This window comes from Acromyrmex echinatior, chromosome 5 (assembly GCF_024713525.1).
Source record: "Acromyrmex echinatior isolate Ae372 chromosome 5, ASM2471352v2, whole genome shotgun sequence".
NCBI lineage: Eukaryota > Metazoa > Arthropoda > Insecta > Hymenoptera > Formicidae > Acromyrmex > Acromyrmex echinatior.
The window spans coordinates 6,501,789-6,524,402 of record NC_141856.1 but is presented as its reverse complement, the minus strand read 5'-3'; the positions used below and the strand labels follow the sequence as shown (position 1 = coordinate 6,524,402).

At 36.4% G+C, this 22,614-nt stretch overlaps 1 protein-coding gene across 1 annotated transcript in view; it reads right to left on the bottom strand.

Annotated features, from left to right (window-relative positions):
- The window catches only part of LOC105143795 (headcase), a 166,737-nt gene extending 150,898 nt beyond the window's left edge, over positions 1–15,839 (bottom strand). The window contains exon 1 of the mRNA XM_011052293.2: positions 14,049–15,839. Within this exon, the coding sequence (XP_011050595.1) occupies positions 14,049–14,815 (767 nt within the window). The 5' untranslated portion in view covers positions 14,816–15,839. The remainder of the gene's footprint in view (positions 1–14,048) is intronic.
- Positions 15,840–22,614: the final 6,775 nt, after the last annotated feature.

Below are 22,614 nucleotides of genomic sequence, written 5' to 3'. Positions count from 1 at the left end.
ACAGATCGTCTGGACTATTCTACATCAATAGTGAAGATTGTTTCTATAACTTTTTATGTAGAGAGTTCAGAAAAATATCCTGTAATGTATTATATTATTAATTACTGCGACATCTCTGATAGACAAACAACGAAAAGTTCTGATATTCTTTTATTAAATATTAGATATTCTCTCTCTCTCTCTCTCATATAAGTTAAGAAAGATAATCATATCGACAATGTGAGGGAGGGCGACTGCCTTTTGACACATATTCAAAGTATCCGTACGAACTTATGCGAACAGGATATTCTGGTATCGAATTACGTATTCCGTAACACGCTCATGTAACGTTATAATACCACGAAGCCTCTCTCTGTTTCTGTCGAGACAATGAGAGGGTTCGGAGCAATCTTCCATGAGAAATTCGAGCCCGGATCGAGTCACGCGGATCGGTACGAATTATGATCATCGAAAAAAAGACCGTTATAACCGGTTGGGAAGCCTTGCCAAAGCGAAAACGATTTTTGTTATCGATCATAATGCATGAAATATCTACTTGGCTTTAATTTGTATTCATATTTCCCATTTATTACATTCAATATTTCATAATGATAGCCGCAAGATTACATTTGATGCGAAATATTAACTGTCGTTCTCATATCATCGTCAATATTAGATGTGATTTTTCTATTATATCCAGTATTAGATAAATAAGCATTGAATGTTTGTATTTAACTATTCTTACCGTAACTATATTTTATTTCATTAAGATTTTTAACATTTAAAATGCTAGCGGGCACATTAATATTTATTTTAATTAAAAATGTGCATTGCTAGAAATAATTAACTAAAAATAAGATCACGTAACGATATTTTCGATGAACCACAATTTAGCTTGCGTTAATATTGTAGTCCAATTGAAACGCTCTCAAATCTGACCCCCCTCCCCCCCCCCTCTCTCTCTCTCTCTCTCATTAATTGAGTCGAAGACGAAAAGTTGCGACAAGCGCATCTCACAAGAAGAGAACGTAATTTTCTTAATTACCGCAAATTCAGCAAACCGAAAACGCGACACCATCTCCGCTGTAATGTCGCCCGTCACACGTCGGACGAACTTAATGCAATTAAACTCACCTGAGGGATGTAATTTTTAAGTAATCACCATCCCCGTCGAAAGTCGAGAAACTCTTCCGCCAAGGGATTCACATGATAACTATTCGACTTAATATCTTGAGAAGCTTATCACCTCTGGGATTCCGACAGAAATTTTATCGATTTTTGCGGCCGAGTGTTAATTCTATCCGATTGGGAATACGTTTAACTTCGACGTCTGAGAAACTTTCAACGTGAGATTTTCAAATAGTGGCACAGCAATGCACACACATTGATGCTGGAATATATTTTGAAATTTAATTTTAATACATAAAAATTAATTTGATTTAATTAGATTTAATTTAACTAAATTAAACTAAATTTAACTACAACGTAAATAACATATTATTTCCATTAGTAATTATCGTATGTTTCAATGTCAATATGTAATCATGAAATTTAAATTTCTCATTAAAAAACATTCCTAAAAAGAAATAAACATGAATTAAAATTAATTTATATGGTATTTCAGACTTTCAATTGCCTTTTACCACCTATTTTACTGTATGCATTTGGAACTGGTTTCAGCGAGATCCGGTTGAACCGGATTACACGATAAAACAGGAAACTGTGTCGGAAACAATACTGTCTTCATTCACGCAACTACCAAACGACGAATCGCAACGTTCAAGAACTGCATCTATTGTGCCCAAACATAACTTGGATTTTTCTAACGCGATTTGTATTCATGACCTCTCTCATTGGGGGCTTTCAATATGCAGGCGAGCTCGTCGACGCGATAAAATTTCGCCTTCGCGAAAAACTGCGTCGAGACGGTAGGAAACCACGCGAAGAAACGAACGGAAGAAATACAAAGGAGAGGAAGGAGGACAGAACAGCTCGGTTGCAGTTCATGAATGTTAATGACGTACGCGAGTAGGCGAGGCGCGTCCTATCTTCTTCTCTTCATCCCTCCTCACCCGCTTCCTCTACGCCATCTTCTACGATCCATACATATTTGCATGAATTTGGCAAACAGCTCGTTACGAATACGACGAATACCATATGTATTTGCGTGCGTACAAACGTGTATGTTGGGTCAACGTGTGAAGGCCGTTCAGCGCCTTGCGCGAGTCCGCGAGCTGAATGTGAAACCAAATTCGTTTTTGACTCGTAATTACCATGCCTTGTCACGAGCTTCGTCCCGAGCATCGTTGACATCGTTCATTCGTTATTATCCCGACCTTCGCATCGATTATCTCGCACGTCGAAAAAACATCTTATACGCATGTATTATGTCGTTAACCGAACGCTCCGTTCACTCTACTTCTTCTAATAAGAAATCTCTGTTGACATCAAATGCTGAAGAATTTTCTGAAAGTTCCGAAACGAAACGTACAATGTTAAACTCATAATGTCAAATGTGAGTTATTTTTTATCATGCCTATATATAATTTGAAATTACTTTTAATCATTTCTATAATATAGGTCGCCACGGCTTCTATTCAATATGTCGTTAATTTAATTATAATAATGGAATTAAACAATTTGATTCAAGAAATTATATTAAATTTGACTCAAATTTACTTTATTATTTAAGTGCATTTTCGTTAATGTAAACGTTGTTTACTTTGAAACTAATCGAAATGGATTGGTTTACGTTTTAATACACATGAAAGTTAAAAATAACAAAATGTTATTTACTCAAGAAATTAGGTTACCACTGCTCTTTTGATATCCAACAGTCTGTATCACAGAAGGAAGAATTTTGACAAAATATCTAAAATTTAGATCGCTGCAGATTTAAAAATAATTTTGTTGGTCCATCAAAATAATTAATATGTAGAAAACTCAAACATGATGAACAATGTTAATATTCTAATCAATTTGAACACGTTGTACATAATTATTTTAATAACCAACAAAATTATTTTCAGATCTAGATTTTTAGAAACTTCAGAAGTACCATTTTTTCCGTGAAAGACGATTTGTTAAAAAAAAAAAAGTATCTTCTTTTAAATTTTATCTTAGTTTTTTATATAAACTTTCTTGTTGAGCTTATAAAGATTGTTTAACAAAACATACGCTTTTAATAAACTGACATTATTATTAACGCGATATACCGAAAGAGGGATAAAAGTTTCAACTTAGTGGCAGTCACCGCGGGTGTTGGATGTAATAAAGTCTAATCCCTTTATAAACTCTTGCGTCTTTCATATCTATGAGAGAATAGTGAAGAAGACAACGAGCCTTCGTTTAGCAAAAAGTAATTTAAACTCGCGCCATGCGGAAATTACTTTTTGCGCGTTATCTACAAGAATGAAGATAAGAAAGAAATGCCTTTTCCTCTCGCAGCTTTGTGAACAATTGTCACTTTGTACTTCGAGATGGCACAACCTTTTGTAATGTCGATATTTGAGTCTTATAAGTTACAAAAATTTTCTTTTATTGTTGAGAATTTGTAAGAAAATATCTCTAAAGATAAAAGAATATTTAATTATTTTTTGTTAATTGTTCTTCGTATTTATTACGCAAAATTGAATAAGATATAAAAGTTCAAGACATGACGGGAAAAAAAATATAGTAATATCTCTTAACCCTTTCAAGCACGGTGGGAATCCAGATTTCCATCTCTTTGTAATTCGTTTTTTGCATTTCTCAAGTAATTAAAATTTAATTTTTTGTTGCGAATTTTTGCGATTTTACTTCGATAAGATGTTCGTAAGTGCAGAGAAATGTTTTCCGTTAATTTTTTGTTTCATTGTTTATATTAACAAAGTGTAACAAAATAATGTATTGTAATAAGTGTTACAAAATAATGTATTTTCCAGAAAAAATTCATGTTGAAAGCAAAAAGTTACTTTATTAGGATGAAACTGAATACTCGGAGGTTTTCGGAGTCACTGATTACGAATCTGACCTCAGATTTTCAAAATTCAAAATGACGAATTCAATATGGCGGACAAATAATTAAAAAATTAGTTCTGAAGCTGTAAAATGGGGTCAAGTAGGTTTTTTGGGTCATTACGAATCTAAAGTCAAAATTAAAAAAATTCAAAATTGCTGATCTAGTATAATAAAGTGAACACTCAAAAGACAAACAATCTGTACAACAGTATATGTACTGCAGGTGGGAATTACTTTATGTTCGCTGCTTTTATTACTAATTTTTTGCTTTTCGGTCCGTCATCTTGGATCCGTCATTGAATCTCGAAAAAGTTAGATTCATAATCAGCGACCGCGAAAACTCCCGAATAACAATTTCAACCGAATTTCAACTGAATGGAAAAATGTATGCTTCAAAGGGTTAAAATAACTATATAACAATATTGAATATAATAACTATATTGACTATATTTTTCGACGAAATATCGATGCCGTCCATCGTTAATCGCACCGCTCTTCTATAATAATTAACATATCGACGACCGGAATGCTTTTTCAACAGAAAGGAAAAAAGCGCGACCGATAATAATGCGAGAATCCCAGTTGGATTTTGAGACAAGGAACGAGAGAAGTGTATCCCCTCGAAGGGAATTTAATTAAGAGCAGCTTCCACCTTTTCAAAAAGAAATGTGCGCGCGAGAGGGAGGAACATCTCGCCCCGTCATCTTTAAGGCATCCTTGGGGCGTTTCTCGGCCTCAGGGTCAATCCCCAAACTCGTTGCTCCTCTCGCAAGTCCCCTGCGCCCTGTCGACTTACTTCTACCATTACTTCACGATTCTTTACAGGTGTCTCCGCTGCAGGCGGATGTGATTACGAGCGCAAATGGCGCTTTTTCTTTGAAATATTCCACGTAATAGCAGTAGCGTCGTATCGAAAATTACATTAACTCGGTCATATTCATTGGCTCGTGAAAGCTAATTACGTCTTAATAACATTTAATTATGTAATTAGGTCGACTAATATATATATACATATATATATATCATAAATTAAATTCAATATCAAGACACGTTAAGATCACGTTCAGTTAAATATTAATTTATAGTTAGATGCGAAGTGTAGACTCACAAATTTAATTAAAATTTTTGTTAAGAATCCTTTATCTGTTTAACACAAGTGTTTTAATGGTCCTCATTGAAACCGATTCGTTTGATATATCGCTGCAAATTGCATAGACGTGATCGTACACAAACGATTATCAGTGTTCGCAACGTGTATAAGCGCAACGCAAGCAAGCAATTCGTTTGTGGAACGCAATCGGTGAGTGTTAATCCATACGCGTCAGTTCCAAGCTTGCAATTATAGACAGATTAATCACAATCACGCGCATGCGATCAACAGCTCTGCAATTTGACTACCTCTTCGTCTGCCACTCACTTTCGGATGATGCAAATGATATAAAGGAACTAATTGATCGAAAATTTGAAATGCAAATTTCGTCGCGTGAAGTATTTCGAATATATAAATTCCCGCAGATGTGACCGCAATTAACGCATATCTGTGTTAAATAAACAAATCTCTATTGTATAAAATAAAATCGGATGAATACGATGTCAAGATGTAAATGTAATTCTATTCTATTTATTAAAACAGGTTATTCAGCAAAATCTGGTTAGTCAATTCAAGGATAATTTCAGGACATGTCAGGTAATCGATGGGATAAATCCTGATTTTTCCAGAATTTATCCCATTGTGATTTACATAATATTATATGCTTTGTATTTAAATTAAAGTTCTATACGAATTAATTAAAATGCTAACAAATAATTTGGAACAATATTATTGATTGTTTTATAAATATAAAACGAACATTCCGTCAACACAAACAATTTTTCTATTGTTCTATTTTAGACATTAAATTCAAGTTCCTCATTTTCTATTGGCAACTTATTGCATCTTTAAGGGAGGACTTATTGACCTAAACTTTTCTTCTTACTTAACTTTTTTCTTTTCTCATGCTCTCACTTTTTTAGAAAAAATGATAAATTCCAGACAAACCCTCAAACAAATTTCAGAATTTTCCAGGAATTTTTTAGAATACATAAAAAATTCCAGTATAATATATATTCTAGGATCCAAAGATATTCAAGGACCGCTGAACATCATGCAAAGGATTTGTCTGAAAAATTATCGTATGCACTTTTCCAAAAAATACAATCCCTTACTCGCTTTACTAACCAGATTTAACTGCCACAGCCGTAATTTAAGACACCTTATCGTGATTCGTTATCATAAACCTAAACTCAAGACGTTCTTGAGAAAGATTATACGCTTAACGCTGCGATGAATGCACCGTAGGAGTTTACGATATTATTCTTGTCAATTTTTTCCGCGACGTTTCGTGCAACTTGCAAATTCAATGCGTGCTTTGTCGGAGAAACTTTATAGTACGTGGAACTTTATAGTACATGAATGCTCGTAATAGAAAACAAGTACACACAAGTAGACTAAAATACTCGTGAAAAATATTACAATTTTATCTTTGTATTCTTTTTTATTTTATTCTTCCTTTTTTGTTCAAGAAGAATCCTATTAAAACAATTTGTAAAAATTACTCCCCCCTTGCAATAATTTCTTTGTACTTTATAGCAATCCCAAGATTGTCACAAATTCCCCAATTCTGAAAACATATATATTCTGATTTTTCTTGACAGTTTCCCTGATATTTCTTTCATTTCCAATTTTGCGACAATCCTAAATTCGCTTTCAAAGTGGGACTACCAGATCAGAACCCCACGATTCTCTTAATAGTTATGCGAGCGTTCATGCGACTCAGTAACGTCTAAATCGGACGGCGGCAAAATAGGAGAGAAGCGAAATAAAGATAAAATTTATAAGCCCGCAAAAAAATTATTCGGTACGCCCTCCAATAAATATTTACGCATGAAAGATGTCGCACGAGAAAAACATTCGCGGGATGTTTTGCGAGGGTAGTGAATGTCTACGAATGGTCGTGAAACGTTCCCCGTCCTGCGATTTATTCCCAGTTAAAATCCGAGCCCTCGGTGAGTCTCGTTGTGCGCACCACAGCAACGGTGGAAATTTATAGATCCGCACGCCGGTCTTTCCAAAGATGTCCGTAATAGTCGCGGCAAAGAGAGGAGGAACGAAAGTCCGCAAAAAAAAAAAGAAAAGAAAAAAAAGGGGGGGAATCGCTATCGTATACCTACGATGGATATAAACGAGCGTAATGTTCCCGAGAATAGCGTACCCTATTGCGCTAGATTGCGCGATGAACGGAAGGGGCGTTGGTTTTTACGCCCCTCTCCTCTCAATACGCGTTGCGTTACACGCATCGTAACGATCCTCAGAATTTGTGATCAACATCCGCATCAATGCGATATCGTGGCTCTCGGAACGAGATTCATACGCTATAGTTATTACTACCAACAGGATTTAGAATAAAGATGAGCTCACACATAACTGCACGGAGGAGAATCTCAAACGTGTTATGTATGTACGTACATAGGTGTGAATTAATCCTTTGACTTCGTTCGCATCTCTTCCTTTTAATTGCGGGACGTAAAACGCGGTGAATGTGTCAGGAGGATAGGGGGACAGAGACCGGAACAAAGGAAATTCGTGCGGAAAATTTGCGACCTCGCTAAATTTTACGCCTTCCTGCTAACGACGTAATTATATTAGAAATAAGAGCGTTAAGAATAATGCCAGAATAGTATTATTGTATTATTTACTTCCCCATTTCAAAATGAATAAAGTTTTCAAAATATGCTACATTATTGTTTAAGATTTAACAAGGTAGTAAAATATTCTATTTAAAAATATCTATGACTCGTAACTCTAGTTTTAATTATTTCATTTATTATCATTCGTTATTGCTTATCTTGTTAATTTAAATATCCATTTTATATATATCATGATTATTAATTATTAAATATTAATTATAATCCATTTTTAATCCTTCTAAAATCGCTTTAAAATAAAATTACGATTTTAGAGGAATTAAAAATTGATTATAATTAATGTTAATTATTATTCTTCTAAAGAGAATCACCTGCAATGTCAAAATCAAAATCAAAAAATTCAAATATCAGAAAATAAAATAAATGCAAATCCTTGAAGTCGTAAAAAAGTAAGAGACACCGGTAAAGATATCGAGAGATCAACAAGGAATATATCCGATCTATTAACCGCAATACAGAAGTTAACAGAGATTTTTTCAGAGCTGACGAGCGAAAAGATACACAAGCAAAGCCGGGTGCGGGTTTTTAGCAGCATCTTCTCGACTTTAAATGCATCATGGTGGCGTGATTCCATGCCGTTGGCCTTGGGAGTTGCTAGAACGTTCAGGCTCCTCCTCGCTCGGTGGCCCTGAGAAGGTGGCCACGGTCAAGGTTACGAGCATCCTCCCTTCTCTCACTCTTTCGTATTCTTCTCCCTCTTTCCCAACGTTAGTAATCGCTTGTGCATATGTGCACGCATCACACACACACACACACGCATGCACAACAAACTACACAACGGGTCCCGACCGCTCTACTCGTACACAGAGGCAACCTAAACTCGCCGTTGCATCTTGGTACATGTGCACTCGCCTCCAGGTACCGGCCGATTGTGTTCGAAACGAAAACGAAACCGTGAATGCAAACCCGAAAATCTTGCTTAGCCGTCGTGTTGGAAAACGCTTGAATTAATTCGAATACGGAGCTTCTAATAATTATAATGTATTCAAAATATTATATTAATATATTATCAATAATGGGCTCTAAATAATGTAAGTTAAAAATATGTAAAGTGACAGGGTATTGAAAAGCCAACCGCAAAACTTGTTGCGTAAATTAATTTATAGTTTATTAATATAATCGCGTAGAGTTGTTTTTCAAATCTAATTTCGTCAAGATTTTCAATTTGCGTGATTATTGATAGAATATAAATTAATTTACGCGACTTGCTAGATTCTGCGGTTGGCTTTCAAAATACCCTGTCGTTTTATATATTTTTAATTTACAATGTATTTATTTATATGTTAATAATTCAAAGAATTCGAACAATATTCCAAACAAAAATATGTCAGAAGTAGTGTTAACTAACATTTATACTTACTGATATGTTTATAAATATCATAAATTCAATATTTAAACATATTACAAATAAAATTTAATTCCTTCCTCGACTTTTGTACCAACAATTTTTTTAACGAATAAATTTTTCAAAAACGAAATTTCTGAAATAACTAATAATTATAAAATTAAAAATTATTGATTAAAACACTTTTTAAAGAAATACTATTGACTAGAAGAAAAAGCGTTTTCCAACTTCATCATGCATTATTCGTCACGCTTGTTTATCCCAGGAATAGGCGCGTCTCGAAACTAATGTTAGAAAGTAGGCGCGTCCTAATCATTTTGATCAAAATATATTTTCGCACATATATGTATCACAACTAAAATACATATACATATGAATGTAATTACTATAAGTAATAATTAATAAGAAAACGTTCTGATAATGCTTTTATATTAATCAATTAAAAACAAAGGAACGTAATAATTACTGGAAATAATTGTATTTTTACGAAAAAAAAAAAAAACATTAACGAACATTCACAGTAAAGGTAAAAATATAATAGTATCAATAAATTGAAAAAGATATAAATAGAAAACGAAAGAGAGTACGACAAAAGAATTACCAATACGCGATTCCCAGGTTATCTGCAAACGGCGAGATATTATAAATCGAGTAAACTCTCAATCGAGCAGATAGACAGCGTAGGTTAGAAGAAATTTAGAAAAATTCCGGCGTTTTATAACGCGACGAAGAGCAGGCCCAAGAAAGAGAATTCCCGACCCGTCGAACTGGAGGAACATAAACAGAAATAGGACAGGTTTCCAAGGTTGCATCTATATATAGGACGCACACACGCATACGGCACGCATATATACGCGAGGAACAAGCGCGTACTATGAGTTGGAGCGCGTCGTAATCGTCGTGGGCGCTCTCTCTCTCTCTCTCTCTCTCGCTGCCCTTCGTCTTCTCGCTCTCTTACCGGAGGTCTAGAGCAACCTAACACGCGTACGCGCTGCACTACACATGTACGTAGTACGTACGCACATCGCACAACACACTACGTCCCGATGCCGCTCTATAGAGAGCGACCTACGCGCGACGAGAAAACAGACCAGCGGCGTTCATTCATGCCCTCTCGAACGCACGTCCCGAGAGGAGTTATTTTACAGCACACGGACGTGAACAACGACTCGCCTTCGTTTCCTCCGACGACGCAACACGGTTCTTTTATTTCCCTCATGCAAAATATACCGCCGAATATAAATCGTCGCGTCAAGGAAAACAAATGTATTACAATTTTGGATTGTGTTGCGTCTCGTGACGTTGGAGCCAGTCAAAATACAATCTATGTTTAAAATCTCGTGAACATTAGCTCGTAGATTGACCCAGAATTCGTACACGAGGGAAAGAAGAAAAATTGTAATGTAGTACTTTTTTTTTTCGAACGTAATGTGTCGATGCTATCTTTATGCAATGTCGTCAAGGTTAAGTAATTATTTACATTTTTAACGCGCCAACTCGAAATTGCCTGATAATTTTTTTTACGACACAATACAAAAATTAACTATGCTTGTAGAAAGACCTTGTCACATACAAATTCTTGCAAATTCAAGAAATGTAGCAGTGTGATACTTCAATTCTGATAATCTAATTTTACAATTGTTTATGAAACAATGTTGGTAATATTTTGAACAAAGAATATTTCAAACGTTTTAACAAAACTTCTACATTGTGAGTTAAAAAGGTATCGAATTTTATTCCACGCAAACTAATATTCTCTTTTAATATGAAAATTACGACGGTGAGTTGAACAAAGGAACTGCCGATGATCGCAGTACGCACAATATGAAACGTCGAAAAATTTTAACAAAGGCAATCGACCAAATAAAATTTACCGAGAGTTCCCAAAATTTGCCAATGCAACGTTTTAACAATTTCACAGTTTAAATGTTCAATTTAAAATTTTAGTGCAAAAAAAACCGCGCAAGATTCATATTAATGTAATACAGATGCAAGCTTTTTTTCGAAAAAGCAAAGTTCCGATTAGTTTTAAAACATTCTTTAAACTTTGATTTTTTTTAAAACTTCCTACCCGTAATAAGATCCTGTTTCTTTGAAACGCTCTTGAAAAGTGGTATGGAGCTGCGTGCATATTTCAGAACTTCAGTGCGCGAACCGGTTCCGCAAACTCTTTCGCAAAACCGGCGAGCAACGATTAATATTAAAAGTCAGTAGAGCGAATTAATCGACGGTTGGGACCGCTATCGAATTTGCACAAACTTTCTGCCTCTTCTCCTTCCTCGAGAATTCTTAGTGTCGAATTTCATGAAGCGACGAATCGAAATCTATTCGTCTTTCCGTGACGGTCAAATGACATTGCTACTTCGAGATCTTGACGTTTATTCGAATACTCGTAATGCGCAATACAATTGTTATACAACTTCAATAGGAAGTCCTTTTTAGGAGCTCTAGACAATCTAGATGTAGCATAATAATGTAGCAAACTTTTTATCTGAGCCGAATGCCGACAACTTTCCTATTGACTATTTCGACTAGTTCGATCATTTTTTATCTGATGGCCTTACATGATCTAAGAATATAAAATGTTGAACAATTTGGAGAGTTGTCACAAATATAAAAAATGATACGGCTCTTATGATCTGTGACACATTAAGGCTACGGTCTCACTACAAGTCTCACTACAAATGCTTTGAAGCGTTTGATTGCCTAATTGGAAGAATTTTGAACAAATTGACCAATCAAAAAACGCTTTAAAGCATCGCATTGACCGTACCCTAAGTTACATCATGTTACTACAAGGTTAAATTTCGATGATTGCACTGAAAAAAAATATAGTCAATTTTAATAAATATTTAGATGAATACTGCCGACTAAATATCTATTAAATATAAAGATATATTTATTTAATACAAGAAATGTTGATTTGATTTAACAATCTTTTTTTTTTTATTGAACAAATATTTATTTGGCTACTGTAAGTAAATATTTAGTTGGCAGTATTGAACTAAATATTTATTAAAATTAACTATATCTTTTTCTCAGTGCGACTGTTTCAAATTTGACTCTATCATCAATGCGCAACTTCTTAACTTCTTACATTATGGACTATAATCGTTCAATAAGCGGTTAGTGATTCTTTAATATTGTATAATGTAATTATCAGAGCAAACATGGTAGACTTTTGCGCTCCTCTGATACAACTGAAGCTCTAGAGCTCTTTCAACCCTCCCTTTTTTTGTCTCGTTAAAAGCTTCCGCCTTATCCCTATTTTCAAGAACCAACAGCATATCTTCCGAGAATCTTCGCCATCATTTGGACACCATCTGCCGCGATAGAAATCGCGCGCGGTACGTTTTTATCTAAATATTTGGAGATCATAAAATCGTGGCGAGCGACAAACTCGTAAAAGAAACGACTGGATTAACTACGGTCCGGTGGAACGCGGTTACGTAACGAGGAACCAAGTAGCAAGTCGAAACCGAATCCAATTTTGCTGCTATGTGTTTGCGTAAGGCGAGATTTATTCTCGTGTGGCCAGCGTTTGACACATTTAAAAATAGAAAATATTGTGTTGTTGAATTTCATGATTTACATACGAGTTGTCGTAACAAACTTGCTTTTGTAAAAAAGAATGTTCAATATTCAAAAGCGGAACTACTTATTAATGCTCGAGTCTTTCTTAACCACACCCAGTCTTTACATCATAAATTGCATCATTAATATTGTAAGCAATCTCTACTTTTTATATACATTCTTTAAATTCCACTCTATCTATAAGCGATTTTCCAGTTTTTGTGAATTACATTGAAAGACTTCGCCAGCGTCTTTCATTCTCACGCGTCTGCTTTAAGGTGTCGTCTTTCCCGGAAGACACACCCGCACTAAGACAAAGGTTTCGACGGGAAAATGACTCCCGACGCGTTCCTTCTCATCTATCATTCTTATCCGAAGATTTGGCTTTTCTCTTTCTTTAGCGAAATCTCATTTGAGAGTTGCGTCAAACTAAAGATATCTTTCTATCTCACAATGTGCAAAAGTTTTATCCGAAACATCTCAAAATATCCTTTACTAAATATTTGAATAATACTAACTTATCATTTACTTATGGTAAACAAAAAAAAAGTTAATAATTCTTAAATAAAGAAATATATGTTTACATTTAGTAAATTTTCAATTAGTACTATTGAAACAAATACTTATTAAAGTTTGATATGTTTTTCTTAATGTATTAACAATCTTTCATAATGGACGAGTCAAGTTGAAGTATCAAATTACATTTCCTGTACAAAAAAAATACTTCTTAAATCAACCATAATATACTCATATATAAAAATATTGTAACTGCTTCAAAGATATTAGTCTTGATTGAATTTGTTTTGATGCAAGTATTACTTTGCACTCAATTCAAGACTTGCTCAATCAAAAATCTTACATAATACAAAGTCAATCAAATCAAGACTAAAATCTTGAAAGCAAAATTACAATATTTTTGCTTACGTATATTATGGTTGATTGAAGAACAGTCTTCCTTTCTGTATATATTTACAAAAATTCGTATATTTCAGTATAAAGTTCCTTCTATAAAAATAATTTAGCTTTGCTTGTTATAAAACAAATTATCAGGCAATTTTCAGCTGCATTAAGAATGTGAATAATTACATAATACCATTAATGTGCACTGTTAATATTAAAAAGAAATGTAATACATTTTTTAGAAAAAAAAAATATAAATATATAGACAGAAGAATGTTGAATAAAAGGGAAGATTCCTTTCCTCTTTTATACATACATACACATATATACAATGTACCTATACATATATATATATATATACACACACATATAAATGTATATGTATGTATATATGACCACGCGCGCACTTGTCGATCTTCCTTCGGTTCCACAAAGAAATCGTCCGCAGAGAAAGGTGAAATGCGGTGATGTTTTTTGTTCTAGAGACCAATAAGAGAAGAGTACTCACCTCGCGCGATCGCTGAAAAAGTCGACCTTGCTCTTCTTCTTCATGATAGCCTGCGGCTGATGAAGAGGGCTGACGCTGGGCTCACTGGTGGCCGGTGGGGAGCTGGAACCGGTGCTGGACGACAAGGAGCCGGCTCTGCCGCGGCCAGCCTCGATCATCTGCGCCTCGCTGGTGCCACGGCCGTTCGCGGCGACGACGTGGTTGCCGTGATTCGGCGGGCCAGCCGACACGGCCAGGCTCGGCCTGGTGTTCTGACGGTTGCGCCGCTTCTTCTTCTTCGCCTCGTTTTCATCGGGACGATTCCCGGGAACGTTGCCGAGACCGGGCGGCATCCAGTCGAGGTCCTTTTTAAGGTGGCCGCGGCCGCAGCGGCAGCCGCACGCCTTGAACGCGAGATCGTAGCCCTTCTTCGTCCAGAGATTCTGATGACGTTGACGCTCGGACCAGCTGCGAGCGCGGCCGCAGCTCTTCAAATACGTGAGTACCGTCTGCTCCCAGGCGTCGAAGCACTCACGGTGCATGAACTGGCCGATCGGGCAATTGTCGTTATTGCAGGTGACCTTGACCGCATCGTGCAGGGCATTGAGGCGGATGAGGGTGTCGCCGCGCAGACACTCGCCGGTCGGCGTGCAGCAGCGCGTCGTCTGACTCGGGCCCAGCAGATTATCCATGGGATCGTTAGTGCCAACGCCACCGCCCCCGTTCTCCAGGAGGCCGCCGCCACCGCCACCGCCGTGGCCGCCGTTGGCGTGACGCCGCGGTGCCATATAGGTGCTCTGCACTTTAAGATCAGGTGTTGTCTTCCGTTGCTTCTCGAACGTCGTTTTTTCGATGACAGATGACGTCTCGCGATAGATTGGAACGCACGCTTCGTTGTAACCACGAAGATCAGGCTTGCTTTTTTTCTACTTGTTCATCTCCAGGTGACGCACCACTTCGTACGGTAGAGAAACGCGACGAGAAGGCGTGGACCGGTTCGCTCGATATCCAAGGCGATATCCAAGGCGCCGCCTCGCCGAAGAATCAAGGTCATTCGCGTGTCACAACAAGACCGCCCGCGCGAGTCGCGCGATCGGCACACCGCGAGGAAACACCGCTCGAGACACGACGTGACGACGTTCCTTGGTGTTTCTATCGACGCGCTGGTGCATCGGAGTCAAGGTCAGGGTGAGACTAGACCGCGACACAACGCGCCACGGAAGGAAAAGAAAAAGTCTGAAATCGTAAGGTACGCTGCTACCGTCCTTCGCTTCGTTGATTCGTCCACAGAGTCCCGACACTCGGGATGCTCGTACGAGCGCGATCACAGCGATGTCGCTCCTGCGCGCGCGAGACGACGAGTGTCTCTCGCCCGCCCGGCCCGGCTTCTCGAATGTCAGGGTCAACCGGCGCCGGAGTACGCTGTACGCGCCGCCCCGGCGTGCAACGCAATTTCCAACGGTGAGCGCGCGCGCGCGCCCGCGCGTCGCGTTTCACGACGGACCGCCGCGACGATTTAAATCGGCACACTTTAACGGTATACGCGAGCGTGAGGTATAATCTGGGATGAAAGGGCGCACACGTAGCGCTTGTCGACACCGAGGCTGCCACACTCTTCCTCCTCCTCCTCCTCCTTCTTCTTCTTCTTCCTCCTCACCGCCGCCCTTTTCCGTTCGTCTTCTTTCTCTTTCTGCCGCTAGCCGCTCCCGAGACGAGACGGACGAGCACACGGACGCACGAAAAACGCTCGCTCGCACGTAGGGTGCACCAGTCACTGAGAGAAGCCGGCGACGACAGCGTGCCGGCTGCCGCGGCGCCGAACGCGGGCGAGCGCGAAAGTGAGGCCCCATTGGGTGAAAGCGAAAGCAGCATGGTGGGGGTCACGGCTAGAGCGCCAATCGATGCGCGCCGTTGTCGCGTACCTCCGCGGGCGCACCGCGGCCGCGATGTAGTCCCGTCTCCCTCGCGCTCGCGATCTAGTCCCCGCATCCCTCACCCCTCATCGCTGCTACGCCCGTTTCCCTTCTCTCTCTCTCTCTCTCTCCCTCTCTCTCTCTCTCTCTCTCTCTCTCTCTCCCTCTCCTGCCGGTGCGGCGTCTCTCTGTCCGTCGCGCGCGAACGCCGACCGCCGCGCCGGGTACCTCGTTCCTATCGTCTCGCTCGTTTCCTCGCCGCGTCTCGCTTGCTCTCACCTCTCGCTGCGTACCACACGTACACAACGTACACACGCCTCGCGCCGTTTTACTTTTCGAACCCGGCCGGCCGGTCGGCTAGCCGAACGCAGCCCCGCGAATATAATTTGGTACTACGCACTTCGCGTGATGTGTGTGTGTGTGTGTGTGTGTATGTGTGTATGCGCGCATACGTTTTCACGTTACGAAGCGCTCTGGATGAATTCAACGAGGAATTTGTACCTACGCAGCTACGAGGGTAATGCCTCAAACCCGTACGTTTCATATTCGTGCCATACCCGAAATCCCGTACGCGATCTAATATTTAGTAAATATGAGGCAATTGCGAAGTTACGTTTCTCGTTCACGATGGAAGTCATACTCGACGTTACTGGATACTGACGGTGCATTAATGAAATGAATGCAAGTATATATATATTATATTAACCTATAATTGGAACCTATGGATGGCTGATTCTAGGACATTTCCCTAATTTTTAAATAATGATTTTTACATTTATTTTATTTTTTACAATTTTATTCCTATCGTGTGAACAATCTATTGTATTATATTTATGGCCAAGTTTAGGTGCTGCAATTTTTTATAATTGCAAATTTTGGAACTAATAATGAAAACTTTAATTGGCCCTAAAGGTTCATATATTCCTTCAGCGTCACAAAAATATGTTCTTGTTATGAATTAAATATCTTGTAAATTAATAAGCATTATATTGAATATCTTATAAATCTATAAACCTATATTATTGTTTCTAACAATTAAGATAGGTTAGCTACAACTCTTGAAATTCAAAGTGAATTTTTGTCAAGTTAAAAATTTATAATCGAGCGAATTACGTACATTACGTTTAAATGAGCACAAAAAATATATATAACGTTATAAAAGATCTACATAAATATCGTTTCATTTTGTGAGGTCTCGGAATATTTTAATTTGAGATAAGCTGACATTTTAATACACCTTAATATCAAAATCTGCAATCTTCTGCTTCTACATCTCTTTGTCATTTTTTGACAAACTAGCTTTATGGCGATGTGTTATGCAAGTTCCAGCCGCCTGTTTCTCCTATCTTGTTCGTGTCCTTTTGACATTGGCTTACCTTCCTGTTTCGTTGCATATCGCGCAAACAATACTCGCGTAAGAGCTTTAAAGCCCGAATAAAGTGAAAACGGAGTCGTGACGTGTGCAAAAGGATTCAAACGACGTTTCATCCGTACGTAACCATGCAACACACAACTGGAATATGAAATTCGGTATTCTAGTGAAATTTCACATATTCTCATGAAGAAAGCTTATTCCTCGTTTTAAATGTAAAAGTAGTACTAGATACGATGAAGAATCTCATATTAAAATGTTGCTTCTCTGAAAAGAAAATATATGTATTTCGCATTCTTCGCCATATCATTATTTATTCAAGGTAAACATAACTGCGTTACATTTGTTTACACATGAATTTGAACAAATGTACGTACTTAAATGATCTCATGTTAGATTTCTCTGTATCGAAGAAAAGAAAGAAACTGAATGGATGATCCACATTTAAAGAAAAGATACAAATAATACTTTTCACCTAAGCGTCTAAAAATGTAGAGTAGCTAGCGTTGAAAAAGAATAAAATCAATCGAATTTTATAAGAAATGTACCGCATCAACATATTGACGTCGGTTATTTTATAAATGTAATGCCTGGGAAGATATTATATTTATAAAATATATAATAATTAATCGATCAATTTTACAAATGTAATAAATCGATTAATTTTTTAAGAGTAATACTGCTAGGTAAGATATTATATTTATAAAATATTCTGGCCAATATATTGATGTAACATGCAATACACTGGAAAAAGTGTTTGGTAATTGTTTAATATAATTGCATGATAAAATTATTATGACTAAAAACTCCATTTTTTATTATTGTTAATAATAATAATGTATGTAATTCTTTCAAACATGAAAAATTATACTACAAGTTATGAGTATTTCAAATATAAATATAATAAAATATCAAGATACAAGTGATAAATAAAATAAAAATTTTTATTCAATAAATTGAATAAATGCAATCGCAGTTGAATAAAATTATTGTATTTTCTTAAATTCACTTGCTATTTATATTAATAAAAAATATGTTGAGAAAAAACTAAAGATTTTCGAGCAGTGTGCGTGACTATTGTTAATAGTACAATTTACTATATTTGTATTATATAATTAGAATAACTATAAATATATAATTACCCTAAAAGTGATTATAAATTAAATAGTGAAATTATGGTAATTACGATCATTTTTTTTTTCTCACAGTCATGAAAACATCTTTTCGCACTGTTGCTATTTATATTAACTTTTAGAAGGCGAAGGTCTGTTTTTAAGATCTTACAATTTTCTTTTTAACTAAATTTGTTAATTCATTATTTCATTGTATGCTTCAAAATATGACAATTTCAGCGTCACTATAATTTTTCCATTCTGTAAAAGTTAAAAATGTTAAGCCCCTCTAATGAACTTTGCTCTATAATTATGTATCAAACTCATACACTCTAATTTTTGCTCCCATCATTTATAAAGTAAAATATTTTTTGCAGATTTCCTTGGAAATCTATCCAAACTTGTACGAAAATTGAATACACAATTTCGATGCTTGTGGTTATTATCGACATAATTACACGCAGAAAAATTCTCGCAAATAAGTACCGACGAAACGTGCCGTTCCACAAGTTTATCGCGATATCTCAATTTATGCTAATTGCATATTATGAACATTCATATAAGACGAACGGAATGCGATTAGTCAGATAGGCCAGGTCTTTCAATGTAAATTTTAAGATCAGGGCGTCGATCGCGTCACCGTAAACTCGTCTTTCCAAATAATATTTTCGTCCTCGAGAAAGAGAGAATCTGATATTTTTATTCGATAGAAATTTTGCTACAGCTGACAAAACAAAATACGAAGATAGAAACTAAATAAATAACCGTGTATCGAGTTTATTGATAAAATACAGTTGTATTCGAGATACTGATGTTATATCTGGTATTTGTCAAGAAATTTATATCTACAAATATGCTGTTAAAACAATTTATCGATGATAAATCGGAGAAACGTTGTCATCTGTCATTTCTTGATTTATTCTCGCGAACTCGTGTTATCGCAAGTGTCAGCGAGAGAATTGCACAAACAACGTTTTGATTTAACATTAAACGTTATGTTTATCGTGTAATCGTTTAACTTATCTGTAAAAAAAAAGCGACAGAAATTCTTTTTTCTTTATATGTATTGTGCCGAATGAAATATTTCTAATCACATGCAGAACGGATGTATCAAAGATTTTTAATGGATATTTTGCAAAGCTTGTCGATATTTCTATTAACGTTCAAATGCTTACATGCCAAATGATTCTTTCATGAAATATTCTTGCTTTCTAAATTATTTTATAAATAAATAATATATCTGTCGATTGAAAATAATAAAAACGCAACTAAAATTGATATCTAAACGAGATGTTCTAAAAAAATAATTGTTTAAATCATGAATAAATCATACTTGTTTTATCATATACATATATGATAGGATCGTATTAATTTAATACTCACTAACAAAACAAATTATCGCGATATTTTACCATCATCAATTAAACTTTGCATAACTTATAAGCTTAAAATATTTTACTTGTTAAAAATTGACCGTTTTATTTATTGATTCTTCGCTTACGAACATATATAACTTTTTATATTTCTACCTATATATTTACATTACTATAAACTAATTGAATCACACAAAATTCATTTAAACACAACATGAAATATCTTTATAAGCATATGTTTCCACGTGTTTCAATCGTACGAAAATATAATCGTAAAGAATCGATTTTGTTTACCACAAACCGAGATTATAAACCTCATGTTTTGGACCGAAACTACGCACCAAGTCGACTTCGCAATGACTGCAATGCGAAACGAGATACGTGTTAGATTACATTTCATAACATTATAGTGATCGTAAAGCTATTAGAAAACTTGAGACCGCCCAATTCGCATGTGACATTGATCCATAATTACGGATGTTGATACAAATAAAATATGTGCATAATATATACATAGATGAAGATTCTTTAATGCAAAATATCGCAAGCATTTTCAAAAATACATACATGAGTGATTGAAAATTAGATTGAGCTATCGGAAACCCCAAAGCCGATATTCATAATCGATTTTTATATTTGAGGCTGTCTTAAGTACAGTCTTAAGATGTTATAAACCCATAAGAAGACCGTATTAGCATCTTAAGACATTATCTAAGACAGTCTTAAAATAAGAGTTCACTATCGACCTAAAAGGATCCTTATCATCAAATCTTACACTCATTCTTTCAGTAATTATTCATATTTTTTTGATTAATGAATTGATATTCTGAAAACGATGCGTTAAATGTTATCGTTCAACAAGCTTAGACAAAACCTTGAACTTCACACGGAAAAAAAATTTTTTCTAGTTGTACAACTAGAAAACTGAATAAAAATAGCAATTATAGGTAATTACATTTGTTGTAATGCAGCAAATTTATTAATACAACAGAGATAACTTTTTATGAAAATAATCCAATATATAGATCAAAATTTTTAACAAAACATGTTGACTAAGATGACATATAATGTGTTGGTGCTATATAATGAAGAAAATTTACATTAGCAATTTCATTCTAGCACAAAATCAGCTGAATTAGTATACTGATAATTATTTACATAATTTCTTTGTTGAATCATCAAATTTTCTTATAAATGGACTCTCGTTAGCTTAGTAGTTTCGCTAAATCACCTAATCGATTTTTTTCCATGCGCGTTTCACGAATCTATTTAACTCGTAGAGATTTTTCAATCGTGAGCGCAGACAAACAATTGGAATGAATAAATCGATTGAATCTCGATAGCGCGTATTTCAATCAAGTGCGACTCTTTCCTTCCGATAAATATCTAACGATAAATAACAAGACCCGTAGTAGATGTCCGTATATCACACTCAAGCATATTGTACGTAATGTCAGAGAGACGAATTTGATTCGCCAGCATGGTGAAGCCTCGCCATTTGTATCGGCTCGTGTAAATATTGTATAATACAAGAACGAGCCGTCGCGGCGTTCGAGCGGCAAGAATTCAGGTCAGTCGGTTCCCGAATTTTGCCGATGGTTAAACGCAAGGGAACCGACTATAGAACGATGCCTACGGGGTATCCCGGGAAAGGATAATCCAGCATTCTCGAGAGGGCTCCCTATGAAAAAGCTGTTTTGATCGGTTCAGGTTTCTAGGACGGTGATCGTGAATGAGGCTTTAAGCCGGCACATACGACGCTGCACGTTTTGGGGAAGAGCGGAACCAGAGGATGAGGTGCAGGCAGACAAGTTTTCGGATATATAAAGACGAGTTCGGATATACAAAGAACCAGATGTGTCACTGAAAAGAATCACATACCCCATCCCCGTTCGCGCATTAAGAAGTATCCGGAGCGCACTATTAGAAATCCGCCCTTCAAGGGCGAATCGAAAAAAGTGGGATGATGCTCGAGAAAAAAATCGAGACAATTGTACGGAAGAAAATCTCCCGGCTTCATCGTCGTTCTCTTCCGCGTATTTGCGCGATGGCGTTCGAGTGACACAGCGAAAACGGCAGACGTGTAACACCTTGCATTCAGAATTTTACATTGCTGTGTTGCAAAGCCATAAAACGGAGGGATAAACCGTTAATCAAAAAAAAAAATTGTGTATACCAATGCCTACTAGTGCCCAGTAATGCCCATTAATGCCTTAATATATAATGTATAACTTCATATCGCTTATAATACACAATTTGTGTACCTAATGAATACAAAAAAATTGTAATTGAGTTTCCAAATTATATAATATTTATTCAAAATTTTCACACAAAAATTTTCTTGACAAATAAAAAAGAATATATTCGAATGAGTATATTCGAAGTATATTCGAATATTTTCATTTATTTTTTATTCATTTATTCGAATATTAGGTGTATTCACTGGACACATTATACACAATTCTTCCAAGTAATACTCAGTAATGCCTCAAATCTGTACATCGCAATGTCCTCCGCGGTTTATCCCTCGCATAAAACACAATAGCAATGTTTATATCTCGCTTTCGTTGCAATCGATGAAAGTTGCTAGTCATTTGCGATGCGCGAGAAAATAGCATATATATATATATATATATATACGACGTTAAATGTTGCGACGTGTCGCAATTAGGTAAATTATATGTGCATATTAGGTATTTGCTGTGTACGTGTAAATAGTAACGGAAATCTCGAGCACGACTAAGATGGCCAATTCTTGATTAGTCAATTTTTCAGGATATTAATCTTAAAATCGGATTTTTTTTTATTATGTGTTGG